General features: G+C 36.7%; 1 protein-coding gene across 21 annotated transcripts in view; it reads left to right on the top strand.

Moving 5' to 3' along the window:
• The window catches only part of ATXN10 (ataxin 10), a 111,567-nt gene that overhangs the window by 19,667 nt on the left and 69,767 nt on the right, over positions 1–22,133 (top strand). For 16 of the 21 annotated variants that reach the window (XR_014936764.1, XR_014936763.1, XR_014936758.1 and 13 more), the window contains 2 exons: positions 9,713–9,809; positions 10,754–10,918. Coding sequence is in view for 12 of the 21 variants with exons in the window: in XM_015870548.3 (XP_015726034.3) it covers positions 9,713–9,809; positions 10,754–10,918 (262 nt within the window). In the remaining 9 variants the exon portion in view is untranslated. Of the gene's footprint in view, positions 1–9,712; positions 9,839–10,753; positions 10,919–22,133 lie in introns of all 21 variants that reach the window. The other 5 variants (XR_014936765.1, XR_014936780.1, XM_085522782.1 and 2 more) reach the window with 1 other exon arrangement.

Raw genomic sequence — 22,133 nt, 5'->3', positions numbered from 1 at the left:
GCCTGAGCAGGGCCTGAATCATCATTTCTTGAGTTGTGATTCCACAGTAGTTATTGGATCCTGTGTCTGAATACAGTAAACTCCAGTTGACTGTACTTGTCCTTTGGTAGTCCTGTGGAATATTGCTATACTCTCCTCACTCCCCTTATACTTTACCAAATAAAAACCCAGCACTCAACTCCAAAAAGAAACCTCAGCCATCCAACCTTTTCAAGTTCTGATCTAGATTTCCTTTTTTTTTTTTTCTTTTTTTTTTTTTTTCCTTTTTTCTTTTTTTTTCTTCCCCGTGTTTGGACTTGATTCCCTGCCTGATTCCTGTTGCTTCTGCAGTGACTGACAGATCTGAAGTGACTGACTGGTTTAAGCAGTGCTAAGCTAAATTGCTTTATTTATTGTGGACCAAGAATAAATGTTTATGACTGTAATCCAGGTCCTGGCTAGAAAAATTCACCTTTCTCACACAATTGAATTAGATGGAATTGAAACCAGCCCTTCTAACAGTGACAGAAATGTTAGTGCATTCCAGCAGTGTGGTATTCATTGTACTGATGGTCAAAACTATCCGTTCCATGTTGTTCATGGAAATTCTTTTTAATTGGTGTACTGATAGACAGAGACAGTGGATGTTTCAGATTCTCTGTGGATCATTCTACTTCTTAGAAAGAGTCCAATCTGAGCCTTAAATTGCAACAGTAAATAGATCAATGAGCTATCTTGTACAGTTCCCCTTTCTAGTTGCTGATACTGCTTTTAGGCAGTGTTTATAGCTGATTCTTTGTTTGGTTGCTTCTTTTTATTTATTTATTTATTTTGTTATTTTTCTTCTTTATTTCTTGTTCCTTCAATTTGGAAGCTTTCTGGTAAAGCCTGCCAAGAGGTTGCTGATTTATGACACATGCATAGTGGTTTTATTATGTGGAATGATATCCACTTGAAGCACAAAGGAAATGGGAGTTTGCTGATGTCTATTTAATTGGAATGGTTTCTGGTTACTTTGCTGTTCATTTCAAGTCGCAACCAACGTCTGTGTTTCTGTGGACCTTTAAACATAGTGTTCTGTAAGCCATTTCCTTCCTTCCTTCCTCTTTACTATCCCCTACCCTACCAACAAGCATGTCAGCAAGATTCATAAGGAGGTAGGGCATAAGTACACGTGAGTCAAAACCTTCATAAATATCTGAAGATGTAATGTGATGACCGTTGGTTGACTGTAAAGGTAAAGGTGTGGAAAAATAAATAGTTTTGATATTGTGGTTGGAAAATGTTTTTGCTGTCCCTTTCTTTTGTTAAAAGGGCTGTGGCTTTCACTCTGCTCTGACGCTGTATGCCAAATCAGCAGCTGCATGGGCAGCTCTGGCATGAGCAGTACCATTGTAATCCTGATGGTCTGACCTCACAGCTGCTGCTTGATGCCTGTGTTAGTAGCTGCCCTCTGCATCACAGGCGGATAGAGGGACTAGTCTTTATCTCATAATTAACTGCTATGAATTGGAACAGGAAAGTGTAGGGTGTGCCAATTGTTTACTGTCCTGTAGATCCTGAGGTTATTTGCAGTAATGGAATAGTGCAGGCCACATGCTTCCTTTCTGTCTTGTGGCTGTAATGAAGGAGAAGCAGAAGAGATGAAGTATACATTTGTGCTATTACAGGATATGGCCAGATTTATGTAGTTCTTCTTGTTCATTTTAGTTTTTGTCAGCTGGAACTTCAAGATGGTAAGATCAAGATAAGGAGAACAGGAACAAAAGCAAGCCTTCTAGTGCAGATAGCTTTCTAAAGGCAGAGCATCTGAATATAATGTAGAGAGTTGTTTTCATGTGTACTAAGAGGTAATGCCCTTTCTTTAAGAGTCTTCCACAGACATCCAAGAGTGATATCATTCCTCCTGCAGTTAAAGTGAAGATGGAGAGATGATGCAAAGGATCTAGAAGAGGTTCCAGGGAAGAAAGAACAATGTCAGTCAACCGCATCTGTTTAGATAAACTGTTTCTGGTTTGAATCAAAATCCAAGCACTAAAAATTATGTAAAAGTCAGCTTTTTGGGCATCCTACCTGACCTTTTGATTGTCACTATCACATCACAGCTTCCAGACTCTGAAGTTACTTAACATGGCTCTGATGGGAGAAGGAGGGCATCTGTCTGTAACTGTGGCTTTCCAGACATAAGCTACAAGATTCCTTTTCATTCTACTGCATCCTTTTTGTTAACAGCTTTGGTCTGGCAGAGAAATTTTGCGTGACTGTCCTTTTCTTCTCGGTGAGAATTCTAGGGAATACTGCCAGTGCAGAAAGGAAAAGTGACAATGTTTGTGCCAGAAGATATCAAGTTCTTTCTCTTTATTCCATTCTGCATACTTAATAATGTGTCATATGGAAGGAACCATAGCAAGGCAATAAGAGAAAGGAAGCAACCTTTAAATACATATAAGAATGGCAGTTCCCCAAAACATGGACACCGATGCTATTGCTGTATATTAAAGTGGATATGGAACTAAGTGTATTGAATATAAGTTTATTTGTTGATCTCTGCCAGTTACAAAAGGGCCATGACCCATTATTACCCAGACATAAATTGTCCAAGGGAGAAAAAAATCGGATAACCTTTTCACAGATCTACAGAAAAAGATTTAAGTATTTAAGTATTTAAGTATCCTAAAGAAACACAGAGCACTTGAATGGAAATTTTGGCTTAAACATCTACAGCATGCCATCAAAAATAGCAGTAATGGTAACAATAAATAATTGAAGCAGATTGCTTGTAATCTTGGTTAGTATTTTAGATGTTAGCGATTTCCTACTTTTTAGACCTGTACAAGGTATCTTGTAGTAATGTGTCGTATGTTGGTTGTGTTTGTGTGTTTGTTTTGGTTTCCTGGCATGATTTAAGACTGTATTGAGTCTCCCAAGTACTTTAAACTTGCTGATTTAGCCAGAGCAAGGTCCTTAAAGAGACATTAGGTTAAGATTTAATTTTTTGGGCTGAATTAAAAGAAAAAGATTTTTTCATCTTGATGTGTGTAAGAAGCTTATTAATGCAGTTTGGCAGTTTTCAAGCATGGACGCACTTTACATAGGAGAGTAATCTCAAGCATGTTTTTGGGGATTATAACAGGATTCACATTTGCTACACCTTTAGACTTTGGCAGGTAATTTGCTGCAGAAGTGAACACACCTGTGATTTTTTTCTTTCTAAAATTAAAAAGCAACATGATTGAAACACTAGAACATAAATCCTCGTTACTGTATTTAATAAGATTTTGAACGTTCTGTATGAACGTTCTGTTTGATACTGATCCCATGTCAAACAACGCAGTGTCAAACTGATGATTTTCCAAAGTGTACAAATACGATTTTTGAAATCTACTATTATGAGGTCTTATTAGAATTTACTTTACATTAGAAACTCATTGGGTTTTGTGTTGATTGAATCCAGCTTCTTTCTGGTACACAACTTTACATTTTGCATAACTTTTTTTTTCTTTTTTTTTTTTTTTTTTTCTTCTCCCTGTTTTTAAGGCAAGTTCTCCTTCGTAGGAAAAACAAAGTGTTAAGATTTTGCCTAGGCTTTTATCTTCCAGAACCAGAATGGTTGTCCAGTCACTGCACATAATGTTCTTTTACTATTAGAGTTGGCATTTCTGAAGGGAAAGAAAATTAAGAATTGCTTTCTTTTGGAGCTGAAGGAGATGAAGAGTGGGAACAGAAACATTAAACGCAACATTCTTGGTATTCCACAGATGGTTAAAAATGGGTTACTAGTCTGCACTGCAGCAAGTGCACTATGATCAATGCCGAAATGTAATCAGTAGCTAGACGTTCATTTTATTTACGGAAATAAAACACTGAGCACTGTTTTAATAACTGCAAATGACAGAGCCCATATATGTATTGTACATTCAGTTTGAGTCGTCTAGACAGTCTGTTCTCCAAGGAAAATACATTTTCATCAGTATTTGTGGTATGATTCATGGTGGTGAAGAGGCAAATAGCTCTTTTTATGACTGGAAGTTGCTTTAACTTCAAGCCACAAGGAAAGAAGTCCATGACCGGATGATAGTGGTGGAAAGTAAGGTTTTATAGTAATAGAGGTTTACACCTTATGCTGAGCTGAAGGTTTTTATTTCTCCAGGGCTGGCAGCATCGAAAAGCATCTTGCACTTGTTTGCTAACAGGCAGAAGAGGTTTATGTAATATTTTTGGTTCACAACTCAGATTTGCAAAGCTCACAGTGGCAGGCTGTTTAGAAGGTGTACAGGCTGTCAGCAGGTGGGGATTTGGCATAAGTGCTTGTAAATTTTTGTGCATGAACCCAGAGCAGAGGAGATACACCGACTCTATCTTCTATGCACAGTTAGTTGTCAGCAAAACATTGGAGAGATATGCAAGTTTGCTAGTGTTGTGTTTGCAGTTTTGTATTTCATTGTACACATCGGGATTGGATTTATTTTCTATCTTTAAGCAATGCCAGCTTATGTTTGGGCTAAATGTTACATAGATGGCATTTCTAATAAGAGAGAAAGGCAAAAGGCTAAGTAATATATTTACAGTTGACTGTGCTGCCCGCCTCAAATAAAAATAATGAAAGTCTCTTCGCATGACTGTTGTAATCTGGAACTGCAGTAACTTTTCTTTGGAAATACTACCAAATGGAGCAGGAGGAAACTGTACTGCCTCTTCAAAATGCAGTGCTTAAAATCTTTGTTCTACTAACTTGAAGTATTTTTTCATTTGATGCACAGTCTGATTCTGCAGATGGCTCTATTTGAAATGACTTCCTTTGGACTGTAAGGAGCAATAGAGAGACAGGCCTGTGAAATATGCATGTCTGTGCTTCAGACTGTCTCGGTAGCACTGCAGAATAATCAAATGAAAGCTTTTTGTTAGAGCTTGGTTCCTTTTGGCTATGATCATTAATGACTGAAAGGAACATATGGAACTATGTTCTTGAAGAAGCTGATGTTCTAGAGTGCATTTAAGTCACTGTCTTGCAAGGGCATAAAATAATAGCATTTGCCTCATTTTTTGCATGGTTAGTGTTAAGTGATTCAGAAAGATCAGTTTACATGTTGTCAAACATGCTAAAATTCATTAGGAAAAATGTTCATTGTGCATGTTTTATACTGAGATTATTTTTGGAGATCCTTGGTTTTCTAGGAACTATTGGAATTTCAATGGGCAAAAAGCTTCTTCAGCTCTAGGGTTGATCTGTGTATCAGAAGTTACATCTTAGTACATATAATTTCACAGTGGTTGACCATCAGGTTAAAAATAGTCTGGTTGACCACACACAGTGTAACAGTTTTTTGTTGTTTTCTTTTATAAATTAAAATTTAGCTGTCCCTACAGCCACAGAAGCAGTTGTTAAGGTCAACACTGATAGACACCAACAGCTGAGTGGATGGAGTTCAGGTGTAAAATGAATCACTCCTATGGAAAGGACATGGTGTTTTATAATTGTTATGGGTGCTGTTTCACAAATAATAGCTAAAGCAGCTGTAAGTAGTGGTTGGCAATCATTCTAGCTTCATAAAGATCTCAAGATTTCATGGAAAAAGGGAAGTAGTCTCTCAATCCCTTTTTCAGACAGTATGCAACTGAATGGATAGCAGAGTCCTTTCAGCTGTGTAATGGAATTGGACTCAGTAATCCCAGAGAATATCTGGGGTTTTTTTTTGGTTGCTTTTCCTCTAAGGACAATCAGTTTTTGTAGAGGAGAAATCAGTATCTGTGTTCTAGCTGTTTGTAAGGACTGCTGGAGGATGCGTTGCAGCAATGAAGTCTGATAGATATAAAACAAAAGAGAAGAACCTGGAAGTTACATGCTATGAGGCTTCCATTGTTTGGTTTTTGCTTGTTTCTTTAATTCATCTGTACCTCTGGGTCTTGCTATGAATTAACAGATGAGTTGCTTTTTTGTTGTTGTTGTTAATCTGTGCTGCAAACAAACAATCAGAAAACAATACAACTTTAAATATCAAGGTATAGATTTTCAATGCTTAAATCAAAATTCAGTGTTAGTTGATGTCATATGATATCATATGATATATGATAGTCATATGCTAGTACGTTTAATGTAGAATCCATTTTGGATCTAAATGCCACTTCTCTGATACGTGTGTGCGGTAAGACAACCAAGTTCACCTCAGAGGTGTGTGGGTGTGGTAGTAGGTTTTTTGTGTTTTGTTTTTTTTAATGCATAACTATGCAGACAGTACTGCAATGGGATGCAGTGTGTGTGTGCTGTGATGAGCTGCTCTGCTTGTGGTGCTGTAATGACTTATAATGTTGTTCACCCCTCTTCATCATTTGCTTTCTTTTGTGACTATTGAACATGGTACATAAATATACTCCAGTACACAAAGTGTATTTGGCATGTGCCATTCACCTGACATTTCAATCTGTAATGAATTATGTTTTTAATGTAATATTATATTTTTGAGGTCTAGGAAAAAGAAAATCAGGAGCTCTAGAAATAGTGCAGCAGTTGTATTGTAGCTGTGGTAGAACATATGAATTGAGTCGACACATTCTGAGCAAAGATTTATACACTGATTTGTGTAATCTTTATTCCTGAAGTAGATCACTTGCTTTGGGTGCTTGTAGAATTGCACCTTTCATTTAAATTGCTTGAGATTACTTGTGTGAGGAAACACTGCAATATTGAGATATCTTTTTCTGCTTAATTGTGAATAGATGATACTGCTTTTGTCTCACAGATTAACTGCTTGCCCATATATTGATTTTTGTCTTCAAATTAAATGAAAAATATTAGCCTCTGTGGGTTAAAAAGCACTTATAGATTAGACTGTTTCTTTTTCCATGCCACGTCGACAAAATCATGATCTTCCCTGGATCTTTCTCATTTCTTCAGGGAATCTAGATCAATGAAGGATTTTGATTACTTTCACAAATACTAAAACTCTAATGTGTGATTAATAAAGAATTTATGGTTATTTATTATCATATTACAAACATATGCTTTTTATAGTTATTACTGTAAGAATGTCAATGTTAAAATGTTTTAAGTCGTTAACTTCTTTTTCCTTAGTCTGGAATTTTTTGACAGCCAAGTCTCCAATGAGCTAACTGTGATTGATATGTGAAAAAGGTCAAGCAAATCTTAGTTAAAAAAGTCTTAGTTACAGACTATAACTAATTTAAGAGGTCTTTTCATAGTAGAATAGGTAAGGAGTTCACATTTAGAAATAAAAACTTATTAGGATTTACCACCTTTTTAGTTTTTTTTCTAGCAGGGAAAGATTTCTGTAAGATGTCTGCTAGAAGAGTAGTGTGCCTATGCTAGCTGTCCTGCAGAAAAACTCTTGAGTCAGCAGGATGGGAAACAGATGAATGGGAGAAATGGCAGCACAGTAATGGGCAGAGGGAGAAAAGAAGTAAATATAAAGGTGCTGACGTGCAAGTAGAAAAAACACAGATAGTAAGAACCAAAGCCTAAAGAAGGTGATCCGAAATGCATTGTGGAAGAGATGTGCATAGTTTGGACTTAAATAATGTGCATAGGAAAAAGTTAATATTCTTTAAAACCAAGTTGTCTCAATTTTTGACTTGCTTTCATTTTGTTCCCAAGAGGACATAAACCCAAACCTTGGTAGAAAATGTGACTGCCAGTTGGCACACCTTTCAAAGAGATATTATGTTTTCAGAACTTGACAATATTTGTCACATCTATCTATAACAGGCTACTATTTTTATTATCTATTAAACTGCATTTTAATATTTAAGATTCCTTGACAACCTGTAAAAAAGAATCAAGCTACTGAAAGCTGTCAGTAACACCAAAAATGTTTAATTTCTGTGGGTTCGTGCTTTTGAGCTGTTTTGTTTTGGTTTTGTTTTGTTTTGTTTTTTTACATCGTTTTATTTTTCGTAGAATGGCTGAGTTTGGAAGGGGCGTGAAAGATCATCCAGTTCTAACTCTTCTTCTGTGGACTGGGATTCTACCTGCTAGATTGCACTGCCCAGGTCCCTATCCAACTTGATCTCAAACACCTCTAGAGATGATGCATCTGCAGCAACTTCTTGTTCCAGTGCCTCACCACTCTCTGAGTAGAGAATTCCTTCCTGACATCTAACCTAAATTTCCCCTCTGTTATTCTAAATCCATTTCCCCTTGTTTTATCACAATCCGACTGAGTAGCAAGTTGGTCTCCCTCCTTCAAGTACTGGAAAGGAGGGGTTCTTGGTTATTAACTTCATCAACAACAATGGTTAACAGGCTGGAGAAGTGAGCACATGTAAACCTAATGAGGTTCAGCAATGACAAGTGCAAGGTGTTGCACTTGGGCCAGGGCAATCCCAGGTATTTATACGGACTGGTCAAAGAACCCCTTGAAAGCAGCCCTGTGGAGAAGGACTTTGGGGGTGTCCTGGTGAACAAGAAGCTGGACGTGAGCCAGCAGTGTGTGTTTGCAGCCTGGAAGGGCAACTGTGTTCTTGACTGCATTAAAAAAGGAATGACCAGCAGGGGGAGGAGAGTGATTGTTCCCCTCTACTTAGCTCTTGTGCAAAGAGGAGGCTCCAGGGAGACCTCATTGTGGCCTTCCAGTACTTGAAGGGAGGGTTACAACTGTTTATGAGGGTTTATGACTGAGACAGGGGAGGTTTAGGTTAGAGATTAGGAGGAAGTTTTTCACAGAGAGTGGTGACACGCTGGAACAGGTTGTCCAAAGAGGTTGTGAATGCCCCATCCCTGGAGGCATTCAAGGCCAGGCTGGATGTGGCTCTGGGCAGCCTGGTCTGGTGGTTGGCGATCCTGCACGTAGCAGGGGGTCTGAAACTAAATGATCATTGTAGACTTTTCCAACCCCGGCCATTCTATGATTCTATGATTTATTTTGTTCCTGTATTTTAGAACTGTATTAAGATTAGTCTGATATAAATCATTTGCAGTAGTAGTAGGAATTTGTCATTAAATAGTGTTAAAATGACAGGCAGTATTGCTCAGTATACTGGTTTTTATTTTACTGTGGTAGAGATCTGAAATCATTAACTGTGATGTCGTATCATATATTTGTCCAACTACACAAAATTTAATGTAGATAGGTAGGGAGTAGATTGGGTTCTCCTGTTGTGTTTTTGCCTGCCATAGCATATTTTTAAAGCTCACTTATGGAGAGTGCCCCAGGAGCTCCTCCAGTTGCAGGAGGATCAGCTTTTGCAGAGTTTGAATGATGGCAAGTAGCCTATTTACGTTAATCCAGTGCTAGAAAGAAAGCCACCTCCGATCTGGAAATTAGAGGTAAAATGGCCACTGCAATGCGGCAGTGACTGCTTCAGCATGGGTCTGTTTCAAATTGCACTGACTGCAACTCCAAGCTTTCATTGTCTTCCATCTGTCTTAGACTTTTGCCGATTCAGTTAGTTTTTGTAATCATTAGTGGCCATTGCTTGATGTTAATGTAAGTCTCATTGGAGGAGGGAAAAAAAGTTTCATTCTGATTACAATTCCAGAACGGCGTGGAAAATTAATTGCGTTCAAAGGGAAAAAGCTAATATTAACATACAGTAACAGTGAGATACTGCACGGAAAGCTGAATTGCAATGTATTGTGTGTGTGTGTGTGTGTGTACATATATGTAAAAAATGTGTGTATGAAAAGTATCATTTCTAAGAAATTGATTAGTGTTTTGTTGGATTTCCTGTTAATGTATTTTCTGGGATTTTTTTTGTTTTTGTTTTTGTTTTTTTCCAGCTTTTCGATGTAGCCTCCAGTTTCTTGGAAACATTGCAGCAGGAAATGGAGATTCCCAGAATAGCATTTGGAAGTGTGCTTTCCCAGATCTCTTCTTGTAAGCATGGATGCGGCTTTTTTTATAATGTAATTTCTGTGGTTTTATTCAAATCTTTTGTACACGACAGTTGTGCTTCTTCTAGCACCATAAAGCTTTGAAAAATAACTTTGGGGAAATGGGACGGTTGAGACCATATCCTGTAGATGTTTTTTTTTGTTAGTCAACCACAGGGGTTGGGACCTTTGAAAACCTGCTTGTTCTGAACTGACAGTAAATTGATTTTATTTGACACAAACTGGAAGAAAATTGTTTAAATAATGAGGTTCAAGTGTAATCTTTATTTCAGAGGTATTTTCAAGTAGTTATACACAGCTTGTTTCCAAGAATGTGACTTCTCTGTTATTCATGTTGCTTCTGTGCAGACCAGTCAGTTATTTGTGGATTAGATGGGATCTATGTAAAGTGACTTAATATTTGTGTCTTCCATTCCCTTTGCTTCCATCCTAACCTTAATGAAATACGTTTCTGCAGACTGATGACAAGTGAGTCATGAAACATTACATAAACCATTTTGTGCCGACACATGACAATATTTTTGGTGTTGTTGGCCAAATGTTTCCCAGTAAGCTACTGAGAAAGGCATATTCATTGAACTTGATACTCAGAATGAGTGTATGTTTTGAGTCTGCTTGTCAGCACTGCATGTAGGAAGAGGAAGATCATATGGTAATAGAAACAGGTATTTATTGTTATTTCACTCAATTCTTTAATTTGTAGTTAGTTCTGATACTGTCCTAGTTTTATAAATCACATCTTAAGTTTGACTTTTGGTTTCAGATTTTCTTTCTTTGCAGTTGACTTTATATCTCTTGAGCTATAGCAAACTCATGACTCACTAAAAGACAGAAAACAAGGACAACTAAACAAGCTGAATATCCTTAAGTGCATTTTTCCAGCAGTGGTTTTAACTTACTCTTTTAACTATTCATCTTCTCTTGAAGGACCTGCCTAACATACAGTGATGAGAAAATTGTTGCCTACTGTTGTATGGTCTTGTTTACCTGCCTTAATTCAGAGAAAGTGAAAGAACTGCTGGATCCTGGGAACTTGTCTGTGGCTCTTCACGTCATAAAAGTCTACAAAGAACGATTGGAGTCTGAGTGGTCGTATGTATCTTTAGACATTTTTCCCTCTTAAATATGTGTTTTAGTAGCATCACTCTGTGTAAAAATGTCTGAATTTGTGACTCTGAAGAGTAGTAAACGAAGTTCTATGTATAAGTTACTAATCTGATCACAAGTTCTTTCATAAACTTCTACTTACTACTCTTTTGATTTCTCTTAAGCTAAGACTGTTTTTGTTGAGGATGTAGACACGAGTTGTAGAATCAGTGGAGTATTCTTATTATTAACAAATCTGCTGTCTAGTATGACATACTATGATTTTTACATTGAAACAGAGAAGACGTGTTTTATATGAATCTTCTAAATTTCATTTTTTAAAGGAAATCAGTGGGTTTATTCCATCCAGCTTTGAATTTTTTGCTGATGGCTGTTTCTGTGAATATTGCTGTCACTTACGCATTTGATAAATGTTCTGTTCGTCAACAAGGATATGCACAATAACTCAGTTCTATTTTTATATGAGAAAAATATTGGGAAAAAGGGGATTATTAAAACAAAGCTCCATATACTTATATACTTACATACTTATATATATATATATATAATATATACTTATATATATATCCATATATACTATAGTTCTCTTGAAGGACATGTTTAAAATAAAAATTTGATTAGGAACAATTACCAAGTTTTGAATAGATATTTTGAAACTGTTTTCTATGCTTTAGTACTGAAAAAAATTACTTTTTTTTTTTTTTTTTGGATGGTCTTTTTTTTTAACCAGGTCAGTTTGTATAGGACTCAAGTAGTTTTCAGAAAGCAAACTTAGTTTCAGGAGCAGACTTCCATTTCAAAAGTGACAAACTGAATTGTTTTGAATTGGCCTCAGTAGAAATACATGTGAAACAGATGGCTTTTCAGGTAATTCTCGTGATTATCCTTTGCTTTCTTCATGTATTGAAGATAATATTTTAACTAAGATATGAAAGATAAGAAATTACCAACTCTAGAAAAGACCTCTATGATTGTTCAGTCCAACCATCCGCATATCACCAATATTTCCCAGCAAAGCATGTCTTTCAGTACCACATCTAAATGTTTCTCGAACACCACCCAGGTTGATGACTCCACCACCAGCCCATTGCAGTGCCTGACCTCACTCTCACGGAAGAAGCAGCAATTCCCAATATCCAACCTGAATTTACCTTTGTGCAACTTGAGGTCATTTCCCTCTAGTTCTATTGCTAGTTACGTGGGAGAACAGGCCAATCCCCCACCTCACCACAACCTCCCTTAAGGTAGCTGTAGAAAGCGATAATGTCACCCCTGATTCTCCTCTAGACTAAATAATTCCAGTTCCCTCGACCACTCCTCGTAAGGCTTGTCTGACAGACTCCTCACCAGCTTTATTTACTTTCCAAACTTCTTTTCTTATTCCACTTAGCCACTGTATTAACACTAATATCTTAGTATCATAGTCTCATGCAGGTTGGAAGGGACCTTAGAGATCATCGAGTCCAACCCCCGGGATTCGAGCCTCTGTGTAGCAGAGCGGCACTTCTACCACTTGCACCACAGGGGGGATTCGAACTCTGGGCCCCAGTGTTGCAAGGCGGCGTCCTTAACCACTGTGCCACCAGGGCACACATAATATCATACTTTGATACACTAATATCATACTTTGAACTTACATTGTACAGTGCAACCTATGGACATAAAGTATGTGGCGCATTTCTGAGTACTGGAAGATATGGGAAAGCCTAGCAAATTAGTATTCTTGTTTTGAGCAGTACAAGTATTATTTTCTTTTATTATTATTTTTGCAATATCTGTACTGCAAATTAGCAAGAGGGTTTTTTTTGTTTTTTTTTTTTAATATTAACGTAAAATGTTTCCCTTAGACAAGTTGTTCTCTATCTTTAATTACAGACAATATTAGCTTAATCTTATGAATCTGGATATTTTTTCACAAGGTAGTGGGTTGTATTTTAGATTCTTCTTTACTTCCTGCCTTTCTCTATAATTTTGCAATCTGTGAAGTGCATAGTTATAAAAGCATTATTACACCTGATGCAATACAGCCAAACCTTCTTGCCTAAAAATTTCTCTTTATTATCTAGAGTATGAGAATATATATTTTTTTTTGAGGGTAGTCCTCAGGTGTGTCAGAAAGCCAGTTTAATTTTTTTACTACTAATTTTCCTCCTGTGAAATAAATATGAATGGATGCTTTCATATAATACTAGGATGATATCAGATTAACTTTTCTGTTGCTTTCTCTTCTTGCTCCTGTTGAGTGCTTCTGCTGACTTTCTCACATTCTGCCTACTCTTGCTGCTTTTTCCCCCAGTTCTCAAAACTTAGGGGAAAGTTGTACCTATTTCCAGCAGTATTAAATCTGCTTTATCAGTGCTCTCTAATTACTAGTGTAAAATGCTGTTCTACTCTGTCACGCATAAGCTGGAATTCTTTTGAGGTGTAAGTGCCCTTCTGTTAGAGCTGTTATTTAGGCTTGATTTGTTAGGGTGCATAAATTTCTTCATAACGTGTTCTCAGCTCTGAAGAGAAAAGCTGAGCAGTAAACAGGATTTCTTATTTTGATAGAAGTGATGTTATTTATGAGTTCTTTGGCCAAGGAAAGTTGAAAGTTCTAGTCTTGGCTCTCTGACTGTACTACAGAAAAAATATTTGGTCAGCAATTCATTGAAAATTTTGGAGCTGTGCTTTGCTTTTCACTGAAGTACAGTCCTAGTGATATGTTTAAATGAACTTGCATAGCTGCAGTATTTGCTGCAAAGCTGGTACTTTGTTGTGAAGATTTGAGCCCCTTATGCCATAGCTACTACAGTGCGCAGAAACCATTTTGAAGCAGCTGTTCTTGCATTATATAGCTGAGCCAAAATATAGACTAGTCATCCTCCAAGAGGTCATGCTAACTGCCAGACTCATATGTGACTGAATTTAGAATGTTCTTATTTTTAAAGTTAAAAATATTACTTAATTTCTGCCTACCTTCTTGTGTCTCAGTTTGAGCATCTGGTTTCTTATTACACTGAATAAAAAGTGTATGCCACGTGTGTTTATTCATCTTGGCCATGCTTTCTTTCTGTCAAATGTTGCTTTTACATGTTGAAAATTTTTCTTTGAATAACCGGATGAGTTCTGGTTATAGGCAAACCATTTATTCATGATTGTGTTCTATTTCATTTTATTACTTACTAAAGCTTATGAATTGATGTTCCTCCAGAGTTAGTATCCAGTGAACTCTGCAAATAATTGTGATGCTTAAGTTATTTTTCCAATTGCTGCTATGAGTCGTTAGGACAGAGAGAGGACAGCCAGGACAAACATTTGGATTTAAGACAACTGGCTGAACTATAATCTCTCTCATGAGGTCCTTACTGTTCCTTTATGCTAGCACATTTGTGTTTCTTAATCTAGCCCCATCACAACAGGGGAAGCACATCTTGAAAATCTTTTTCTCATTCTGTTCACAGTTCTTGCTCAGTTCTTGATCCCACATTCGTGTTTAGAGTCTGGATTCCATACTGGCAAAGTCCTCAAGGATTGTTCAGGAGGAATCTCATTGTAGCCTTTGGCTTATGACAGTCCTGATTCTAGTCTTGCAGCAGTTCTGTTGGAAGAAGACTTTGTCAGAGAAAATCTGAGATAATTCTAAGCAGTTCCTTAGAGCTTTCTTTGCTATAAGTGGCTGTTGGTGGTAGAACTCCTGCAATTCCTATGTTGACTACAATAAACTCCTTTTCCAATTAAAGTGGATGAACAAGGGAAGCATATCTGAAGACAGGGCATAGTTTTCTGGGTTTCCCCTCACTTTTGCCTGCTTCTTGAATCAAAAGCTATTCAGTAAAAAACAAGGATCTCCTGTTCGGAAAGGAGGAATATGTGTTGCATGTTGATGGCTCTTCTTCCTGAGGGGAGTGGGTAATAAGAGAGAAGACATCAGATTAGCATCTTCTGGATCTATTCAGTGCTTCAGCGGTGGAAAGCGTGCTAACCATTTTTAAAAGCTTTTTTTTTTTTTAGTCTTGAAAGGTCTGTTTTGAAGATCAGCACACTGAGATTTTTGAGACTAAGCACTGATGTGTTTATATAAGATTTTTATAGGCATAATGGAAATTACCTCAGAACTTGGAAGAAATGGAGATAACAGTTCAATGATACACACCTACATTGGTCTTTCTCAGTGACTCAGTTTTTAAGTGTTTTCTGTAACATACTCTGAGCTAAGAAATAGTGAATAAATTTAAGAACTAAGTTGGTTCTATAAGGAATGCCCTTCTAGAATCATACCTGTTTATCCATACTAGATGGTCTGAAGGCGCTTCTCATTAAGCTTGTAGTTACTTGTAAGCTTCAGAAATGTCTCTATCTCTGAAATCTTTTAAGCTGCAGAGTGTAATTCACACTTTTTACTGAAACCTTCTTTCTCTTTTAGAAGCTTGGTCCTCTGAACTGCTCCAAGTTATTTTTTTTTAACATTTATTTCTTTGCCATCTTTAATATTGGATACAAAGTGGTACTTCAGAATAGCTTTAATTAACATTTATTAGGCTTTGTATTTTTGAACTGCCTCTAAACATTCAGTCAACACAGCTTCTTAACTTGTTTCATGGCAGCAGTTCTATAATCTTGAATACTAGGCAATTCTGAGATTGTTGCTGGTCTGAATCCCAAGAGCAACGATCTGAGGGATGCATCTCTAACAGATTCTTCAGAATGTAGCCTGTCTGGATGTATACCCCTTGTTTTGTAGCCTTTAGCTAAAATGTTAGAACAAGACAAAACTAGAATTTTTACGGACTGAAAGCTGTTGAAACTTACCTGTCTTGTCCTGAATGTTTGGATCTGTATTTGGGCCTGTAAAGAATGCCCAGAGCTTACTGCATTCAGAATGTTTGGAGGGGAGTGATGTTAAAGAATGTGATTTAAAAGCCTTTGCAAAGACCGGCTCTGCAGAAACAAGTTAGTAAGTTTATTTTCTTTGGTTTGATTTATGCCACAGTAATTAAATGATCCTATCTACTCAACAGTTTTTTGCAGTGTAGTTGTTCTCTGGAAAATGCAGGGACCTTTGTAACGTGCATTTAATGCCTAGGCTGCTAGCCTAAGAACACATACCTACTGACTTTAGTGGAAAATATTTTAAGCTGCTACAGTTTGGTGTGTGAGTTACTGTTCCTGTCCTGCCTTCAGTCCTGAGAACTTGTCTTTTAATGTAGGCTCCCCTTAGAGGTGTTGGTTGTGATCACTTACTTTCACTTTACTCTGTTCATGGTCACAGTTGTGGAATCAGCATTCCCTCTTGCAAGTGGAAAGGTTTTAAACCTCCTTATTTATTTATTTTTTTCCTGTTTACAGCTTCTTATGAGGTTTTTTTTTGTTTGTTTTTTGTTTTTCCATTTAGTATTCTTTCTCTTTTATCTCTCACAACAGATTTGTCTGTTAAACTGTGATCGGTTTTTCTGTATTGTTCATATTTAGGTTGTACTTCTTCCAAGCTGTAATCCACCATTCATTTCCATTCAAAGGAATGAGCATGGTCTGCAAGCCCCTGTGGAGACAGTCCTTTATTTTCTGTGTATCCTCTTCTTTCCAGTGTACCTACATACTGGTGTGCTAATGCACTTCTGAAAAGTTGGTACTTTGTTTTGACCATATCTTAAGCATGTAAGTGAATATACTTAGTCCATAAGGTAATGTTCCTTTTACAATGCTGCTTTCTTTTGGCAACTGTTGCCGGCCTAAGGGTACTATCTGGGAATTGGGCAGATCCTTCCCTTAGGAAACAAAGCTGGAGCACCCTGTTCAGTAACTGAAACATGTTTCCCACTCACTATTCCCTTGTGATTACTACCAAAATCTAAAGAATCCTCCGTAACAAGCTCCTCTGCAGCAGTTCCAAAGGAAGAAGAAAGCACAAGCAATATCCAGTGTTACGTGTGCAGTATGATGAAAAACCTTGCCAAGCACTGACATTTGTTTTTCTACAAAAACGTTTTTGTTGTAAACAAAATGTAAACATGCAGAAGCCTATGTGTTTGGGCTCTGGAAAATTGTGGAGCCTTTAAAAAGTTATTCCTCTGTGTTCCCCCGCACATCCACATCCACTCCCTTTTGGGTTTATATTAATCAGCAGCAGTGAAGTGTGTTGCACGGTTTAGAAGCTGCTGTATTTAGAAGAGAAACCAGCATCGAATGCCACATGAAATCTATTTTAGAATATTGAACCTGCAAACATATGTGTTTTGTAAAATAATTAGGCAAAAGTAGTACAAAACTACGTTATAATTTATCCTAAGCGAGACCAATGTGTAGTCTAAAAGCTGTTTATTTTAGAAATAGTTTGGTGGTTCCATTAGAGATGAGAGTATAGCTTTGTCATCACTTTTTCCAAGTGTGTGCAACAGGCAGCGTTGTTGCTATGTGAAAACAGGTTGCATTTCTGATTCCTGAAAAGCGAGGAACAGAAATCCTCCATTTTAAATAAAAGGCATAATATGCCTTTTGGCTTTCAGCAAAATGATATTAAGAGTATGGTCAGCTTTTTGGCATCAGAAATAAGATTTTCTGAACATCTACTTTTTCTTTTTGAAACCACAGCTCAACGATGACTATAAAGATTAGGATATGGGGCTACCCCTCCCCTTTTTTTGCCTTTGGTTATTTTGTCCTGGCTTATGAAAAGAAGTGTGGACAGAAACTAGTTGCTCCTGTGGCAAGGAGTCTTGCCCATGGGCACAGATTTAAAGGCAAAGATGGAACTCCTCAGTAGAGTGCTTGTTGCTTAATTGGTATGCATGTGGTGTAGAAACCAAAAAATGTTACTTTTTTTTTTTTCTTCTGGGGCTGGCAAATCTGTCTCTCCTCTCTGACAGTTTAGGCTTTCCCCTGCCCCCTTCTACTCTTCAGAAGGTAATTCTTATTTTTAATTCCAGGAAAGTTCGAGTTATTTTGCAAGTTCCAAGTTCAACTGTGGTTTTAAATAGTACTGACAATTGGAAAAGTTTCCTTAATTGTAGAGATCTGAGTAGCTTCTACTACTTATTTGCAGAAGCAGCATATTGGCACAGATTTCCCCATCTCTCAAAGCTTGGATTCTCATGTTTATTTGCCTTGTCACCTCTTTCTTCCTATGTGTTTCATGGAGACAAAGGAGTAGAAAGTAATTTTTTGCTTGGTAGCACTTCAGGAAAGAAAATAAAATTAAATTAAAAGTGATTCCAAGTTTTCTCAGAAGTAAAAATGAATCTCATTTCAATGTCTTTTAGATGTAGCTATCAAATTGGACAGGAGTATATTCTAAATCTAAGAAATATTATAGATAATTTGAAGATGGTCTTGTAGAACTGAGAGTTGACTTAGTGGACTATATCATGGCCTGTGCAAGGAGAATTCATTCATTGTAAGTAATAACTTTTGAAGATGGAAGGATGTTCACTGTTGTGTTTTCTTCTGTTCAGGAGAATATGTATTGTTTTATACTTGGGAGTGAGCTTTAAATATATAAATGTTTTTCCTTACTGTCCTTTTGAGCAAGAAGTGCTGTAATGCTGCTGTTTGAGTAGAGTGATTTGCATACGCTCCAATTTTCATTACTTTTTGTTTGTTTGTTTGTTTGTCTTCTTTTAGTTGTTTAAGTAGAATGCTCATGTTGTGAAAGGCCAGAAAATACTTCTGCTTCTCAAGCATGTCCTGGTCCCAAGCACATTGCTTTTTGCTGTTATTTGTTTTCACACCTATAAAGGCATGTGAGACAGCTTTAAAAGATTGGCTGCATAAATTTTCTTCTCTTTTCTTCAAATTTTTGGTTATTTATGTTTGAGATGGTGAAATATGCTCTTAGTTGATGAGAAGTTTGAGATGAGAAGTTCTTAGATGAGAAGTTTGCTGATCAAACAGAGAATTCTCATGTGTTTTTCTTCTTTCTGCTAAAACATTTATTTTTCCCTTATCTTCTGAGACAAAGGATGCTGTTCTCTAGAATTGCTAATGTAATGAAACCAACTTAATATATAGTACTGCATTTTATGATCAAGTTGATTGCTTATACCCAGCTTTGACAGGAGAAGGCTTAGCCGTCATTTGAGATAAACTGAGTGCAACTGTAGCTTACACTATTTTGTCTTGTCTGATGCTCAAGTTCCATTTGTAACAGTGAAACCCTTCACTATTTTTAAATCTTTGAGCATCCACTCCTGTAGTAACCTACTATGTAAGTGCCTGATTTTATTTATTTTTTTTAAGATTTTTAAGATTTTAGCCAAGCAATTTTTAAAATTCAAGAACACTAGTATATTTAACTCTGTTCATTTGTTACTTTGTTGATTTGCATAACAACTTAAATTTTGACCAGTTCCTTCACTAAATAACAGTGGTCCTGAGTTTATCCCAGTGGTTTTTCTGTTGACCTCCAAAGAGATTTAAATCTACTATCGAAGCCTTTTTTTTGGGCACCTGAAATTCCATGTTAAGTCAATTACCTGAAATGAAATATCTTTCTTATTTCAAGGTTCTGGATTGTCTTACTTTCATTCTTCTTCTCCTTCCTTACCTAAATGAAAAACAGGAGAGCTGAAGGCTGAAAATGGCAACTTTAATTTCTTGCACCCTTGTTTAGCTACCACCAGATTTTCTAGAGAAATTCTTGCCTAGAGATAAGTGCTTTGTTCCACTACTGATTTTTTTGTTGACATCTCTTGGTAATGCTCTTGTAAAATGTGTTAGCACTGTATTCTTTCATGTAGTTATGTAGGAAGTGGATAGGGTGAAAGAGAAAATCAAATATGGAAGGAATTTCTGAGGCTTTACATGTTGTCTTGAAGTTAAAAGATGAAGAAGCACATAGAGTATTTGCATCTTTATAAACAAAAACTTTCTTCTAAAACACTGCAGACTTGTCTGGCTGTGCAATTCTAGTCCAGTTCTAATTCTAGTGAAAGATGAATGTGAATAAATACAAGAGTGTAGACCAAATAATGACTTAAATACGGATCTTCCATTTAATAGTAGCAATCGCCAATCCACTATTATTAGCATTATATTTTTTTTGTGATAATTGAGTTTTGTAACTACAAGTACCCAATAAGATTTCCCTAAAGCGATATTGATCGTGAAAATTAGAACATAAATTTATAGTTCCAGTTGCCAAATTGAAAAATCAAGCTTCACATTGCTCTTTAAAGGCAGTATTAACATGCTTCATTGTCAACTGAAATTCTTTCATTAAGAAGCTACACAGTACTGTGTTTTTCACAGCTGTAGTTATTGGTTTGGGGTTTGTTTGCTTGTCCCTTTATGGCTGCAGATGGAAACCTTTGCTTCTACTCAGATTCTTAAGAAATGCAGTCAGTTATCATCCTGAAGGTTTAACTGTGGACAGTTCTTGTTCGTTCAAGTACTGTGGAAATGTTCTTCTTGACTGCCATGTCAATGGTTTGGTGTAATTGGGGTGTTACATCTGAGTCTGTGCTACTTCGTGTTGGAATACACAAGGGCTGCACCAAAAATAATACTACCCATTTTATTATGTTGGCCAGTGATATCTGAGTCAGGCGTTGGTAGGACAGCAGTAAAGTTGAACCTTCCCACCAGCATTTCATAAAATTTTGTTGCAATGTGACAAATGACAGCAGAGGGGCAGTCTGACAAGATGACAGCTGAAATGGAAGTGCGTATGAAGCTAAGGTGTGTCAGTGAATTCATTGATGCAGGAAAAAAATGCATCCAGTGACATTCATCAACACTTGCTGAATGTTTAGGGAGACCAAATTGTGGATGCTAGCACAGTAAGCTGATGGCTTGTGCATTCCAGCAGTGGTGAAAGTGATGGTTGGTCTCCTCTCCCAGTATGCAGGCTGTTCTGCATTGCTGGCAAAAACTGCAGGTGGAGACAATATTGGAAAATCATGTTTTGTAGCTCAGGATTTGCCTTATAAAATAGTGTTACTGTGCTCTTTGTCTCTGTTGTAGCTTCCTTGGGAAAAAATAGGTGGTATTACTTCTGGAACAACATACATAATTGTGGGGAATTCTGTACGTTCAGATTTGTGTTGAGAAACTCTTAGATTGATGTTATACTGCTCAAAGTGCCAGTTTTTGGTTGGTGCTTCCCTATGTCTATATATGTGTATATACAAATATCATTCTAAAATTTCCATTTTAAAATAAATGAACCAGGTGCTGGCTGAGTCTATATTTAGCACTGGAAACAGAAATAGCTATTAGTCTTCTCAACTTCTTGTTCACTTGTTCCCCAAGTTGTTATTGATATTTATTTGTTCTAAAAATAGTTTGTTAAATCTGTAGGCTTTCTATGTAATCTTTCTGTTGGCGATGTCATGGATAATTGATAAGCAAAAAGCTACTTGTGGAGTGGAATGTTAGCAGGAGGTGGATGGAGTATTTGAAATGCTTGGTTTTCATCATGCTCTACCTATTCTTCACGGTAGCTTCATGGGCAGAGGATGTTCTGAGATTTGTTTGGTAATTAATTTATATTTTATAGGGATAAACACAGATTGAAAAGTTCATTGTTTAGTATTTGTATACCTGTAGAGAATATAGAACACTGTTACTACTTCTAGGTTCATAACTTGAAGATTTTTTAATTATTATTTTTTAATGATGCTGAATGTTCAAGACTAGGTTGAAATTACAGGCCTAGTGTCTAATGTTGTGAATGATACTTCAGAAAGTGATCAGTGTAAATACTTGCACAAGGACAGACCGTATTCCATCCCCTTACAGAGCAAGGAGTTGAATTTGGATATTGGCTTCAGTTTGTGTTAAAGAAGGGCAGTGTTTCTTTGGCAAGCTAAGAAAAGTATTTTGCTGCTGTGCATCTGACAGTGCAGTTTCTGTTGCTTTGTTAGATTTTATTATTTTATTGAGAATTTATCTGGATGCTCTTCATGACTGATGGGCTTAAAATCAGTGTTGTGATGAATACCATAATAGCATTCAAGCCTAAGCTTTGGCTTTTTGCTGAGGTATGTAAAAATTGGATTAGTCATTTATTATTGAAATTGTGGCATTCCTTTTATATCTGGTGAAAGATTTTAACTAGCTTTCCTCCAAGCTTGTTTGGAAATGGGAAAATGTAGGGAGAACAATATACAATTAGAGAAATAATATTAGAAGTATGTCAAATGGTTCTTTACGAGTAAAATTAAATATCACCATTTGGAATAATGTAGAAGCTGTTTTCTTTGTAGAACGAATAATAAATATT

This window comes from Coturnix japonica, chromosome 1 (genome assembly GCF_054131305.1).
Source record: "Coturnix japonica strain WE chromosome 1, WE-NBRP24, whole genome shotgun sequence".
NCBI classification, from domain to species: domain Eukaryota; kingdom Metazoa; phylum Chordata; class Aves; order Galliformes; family Phasianidae; genus Coturnix; species Coturnix japonica.
The sequence above is the reverse complement of the archived record's forward strand: the minus strand, read 5'-3'. Positions and strand labels throughout refer to the sequence as shown.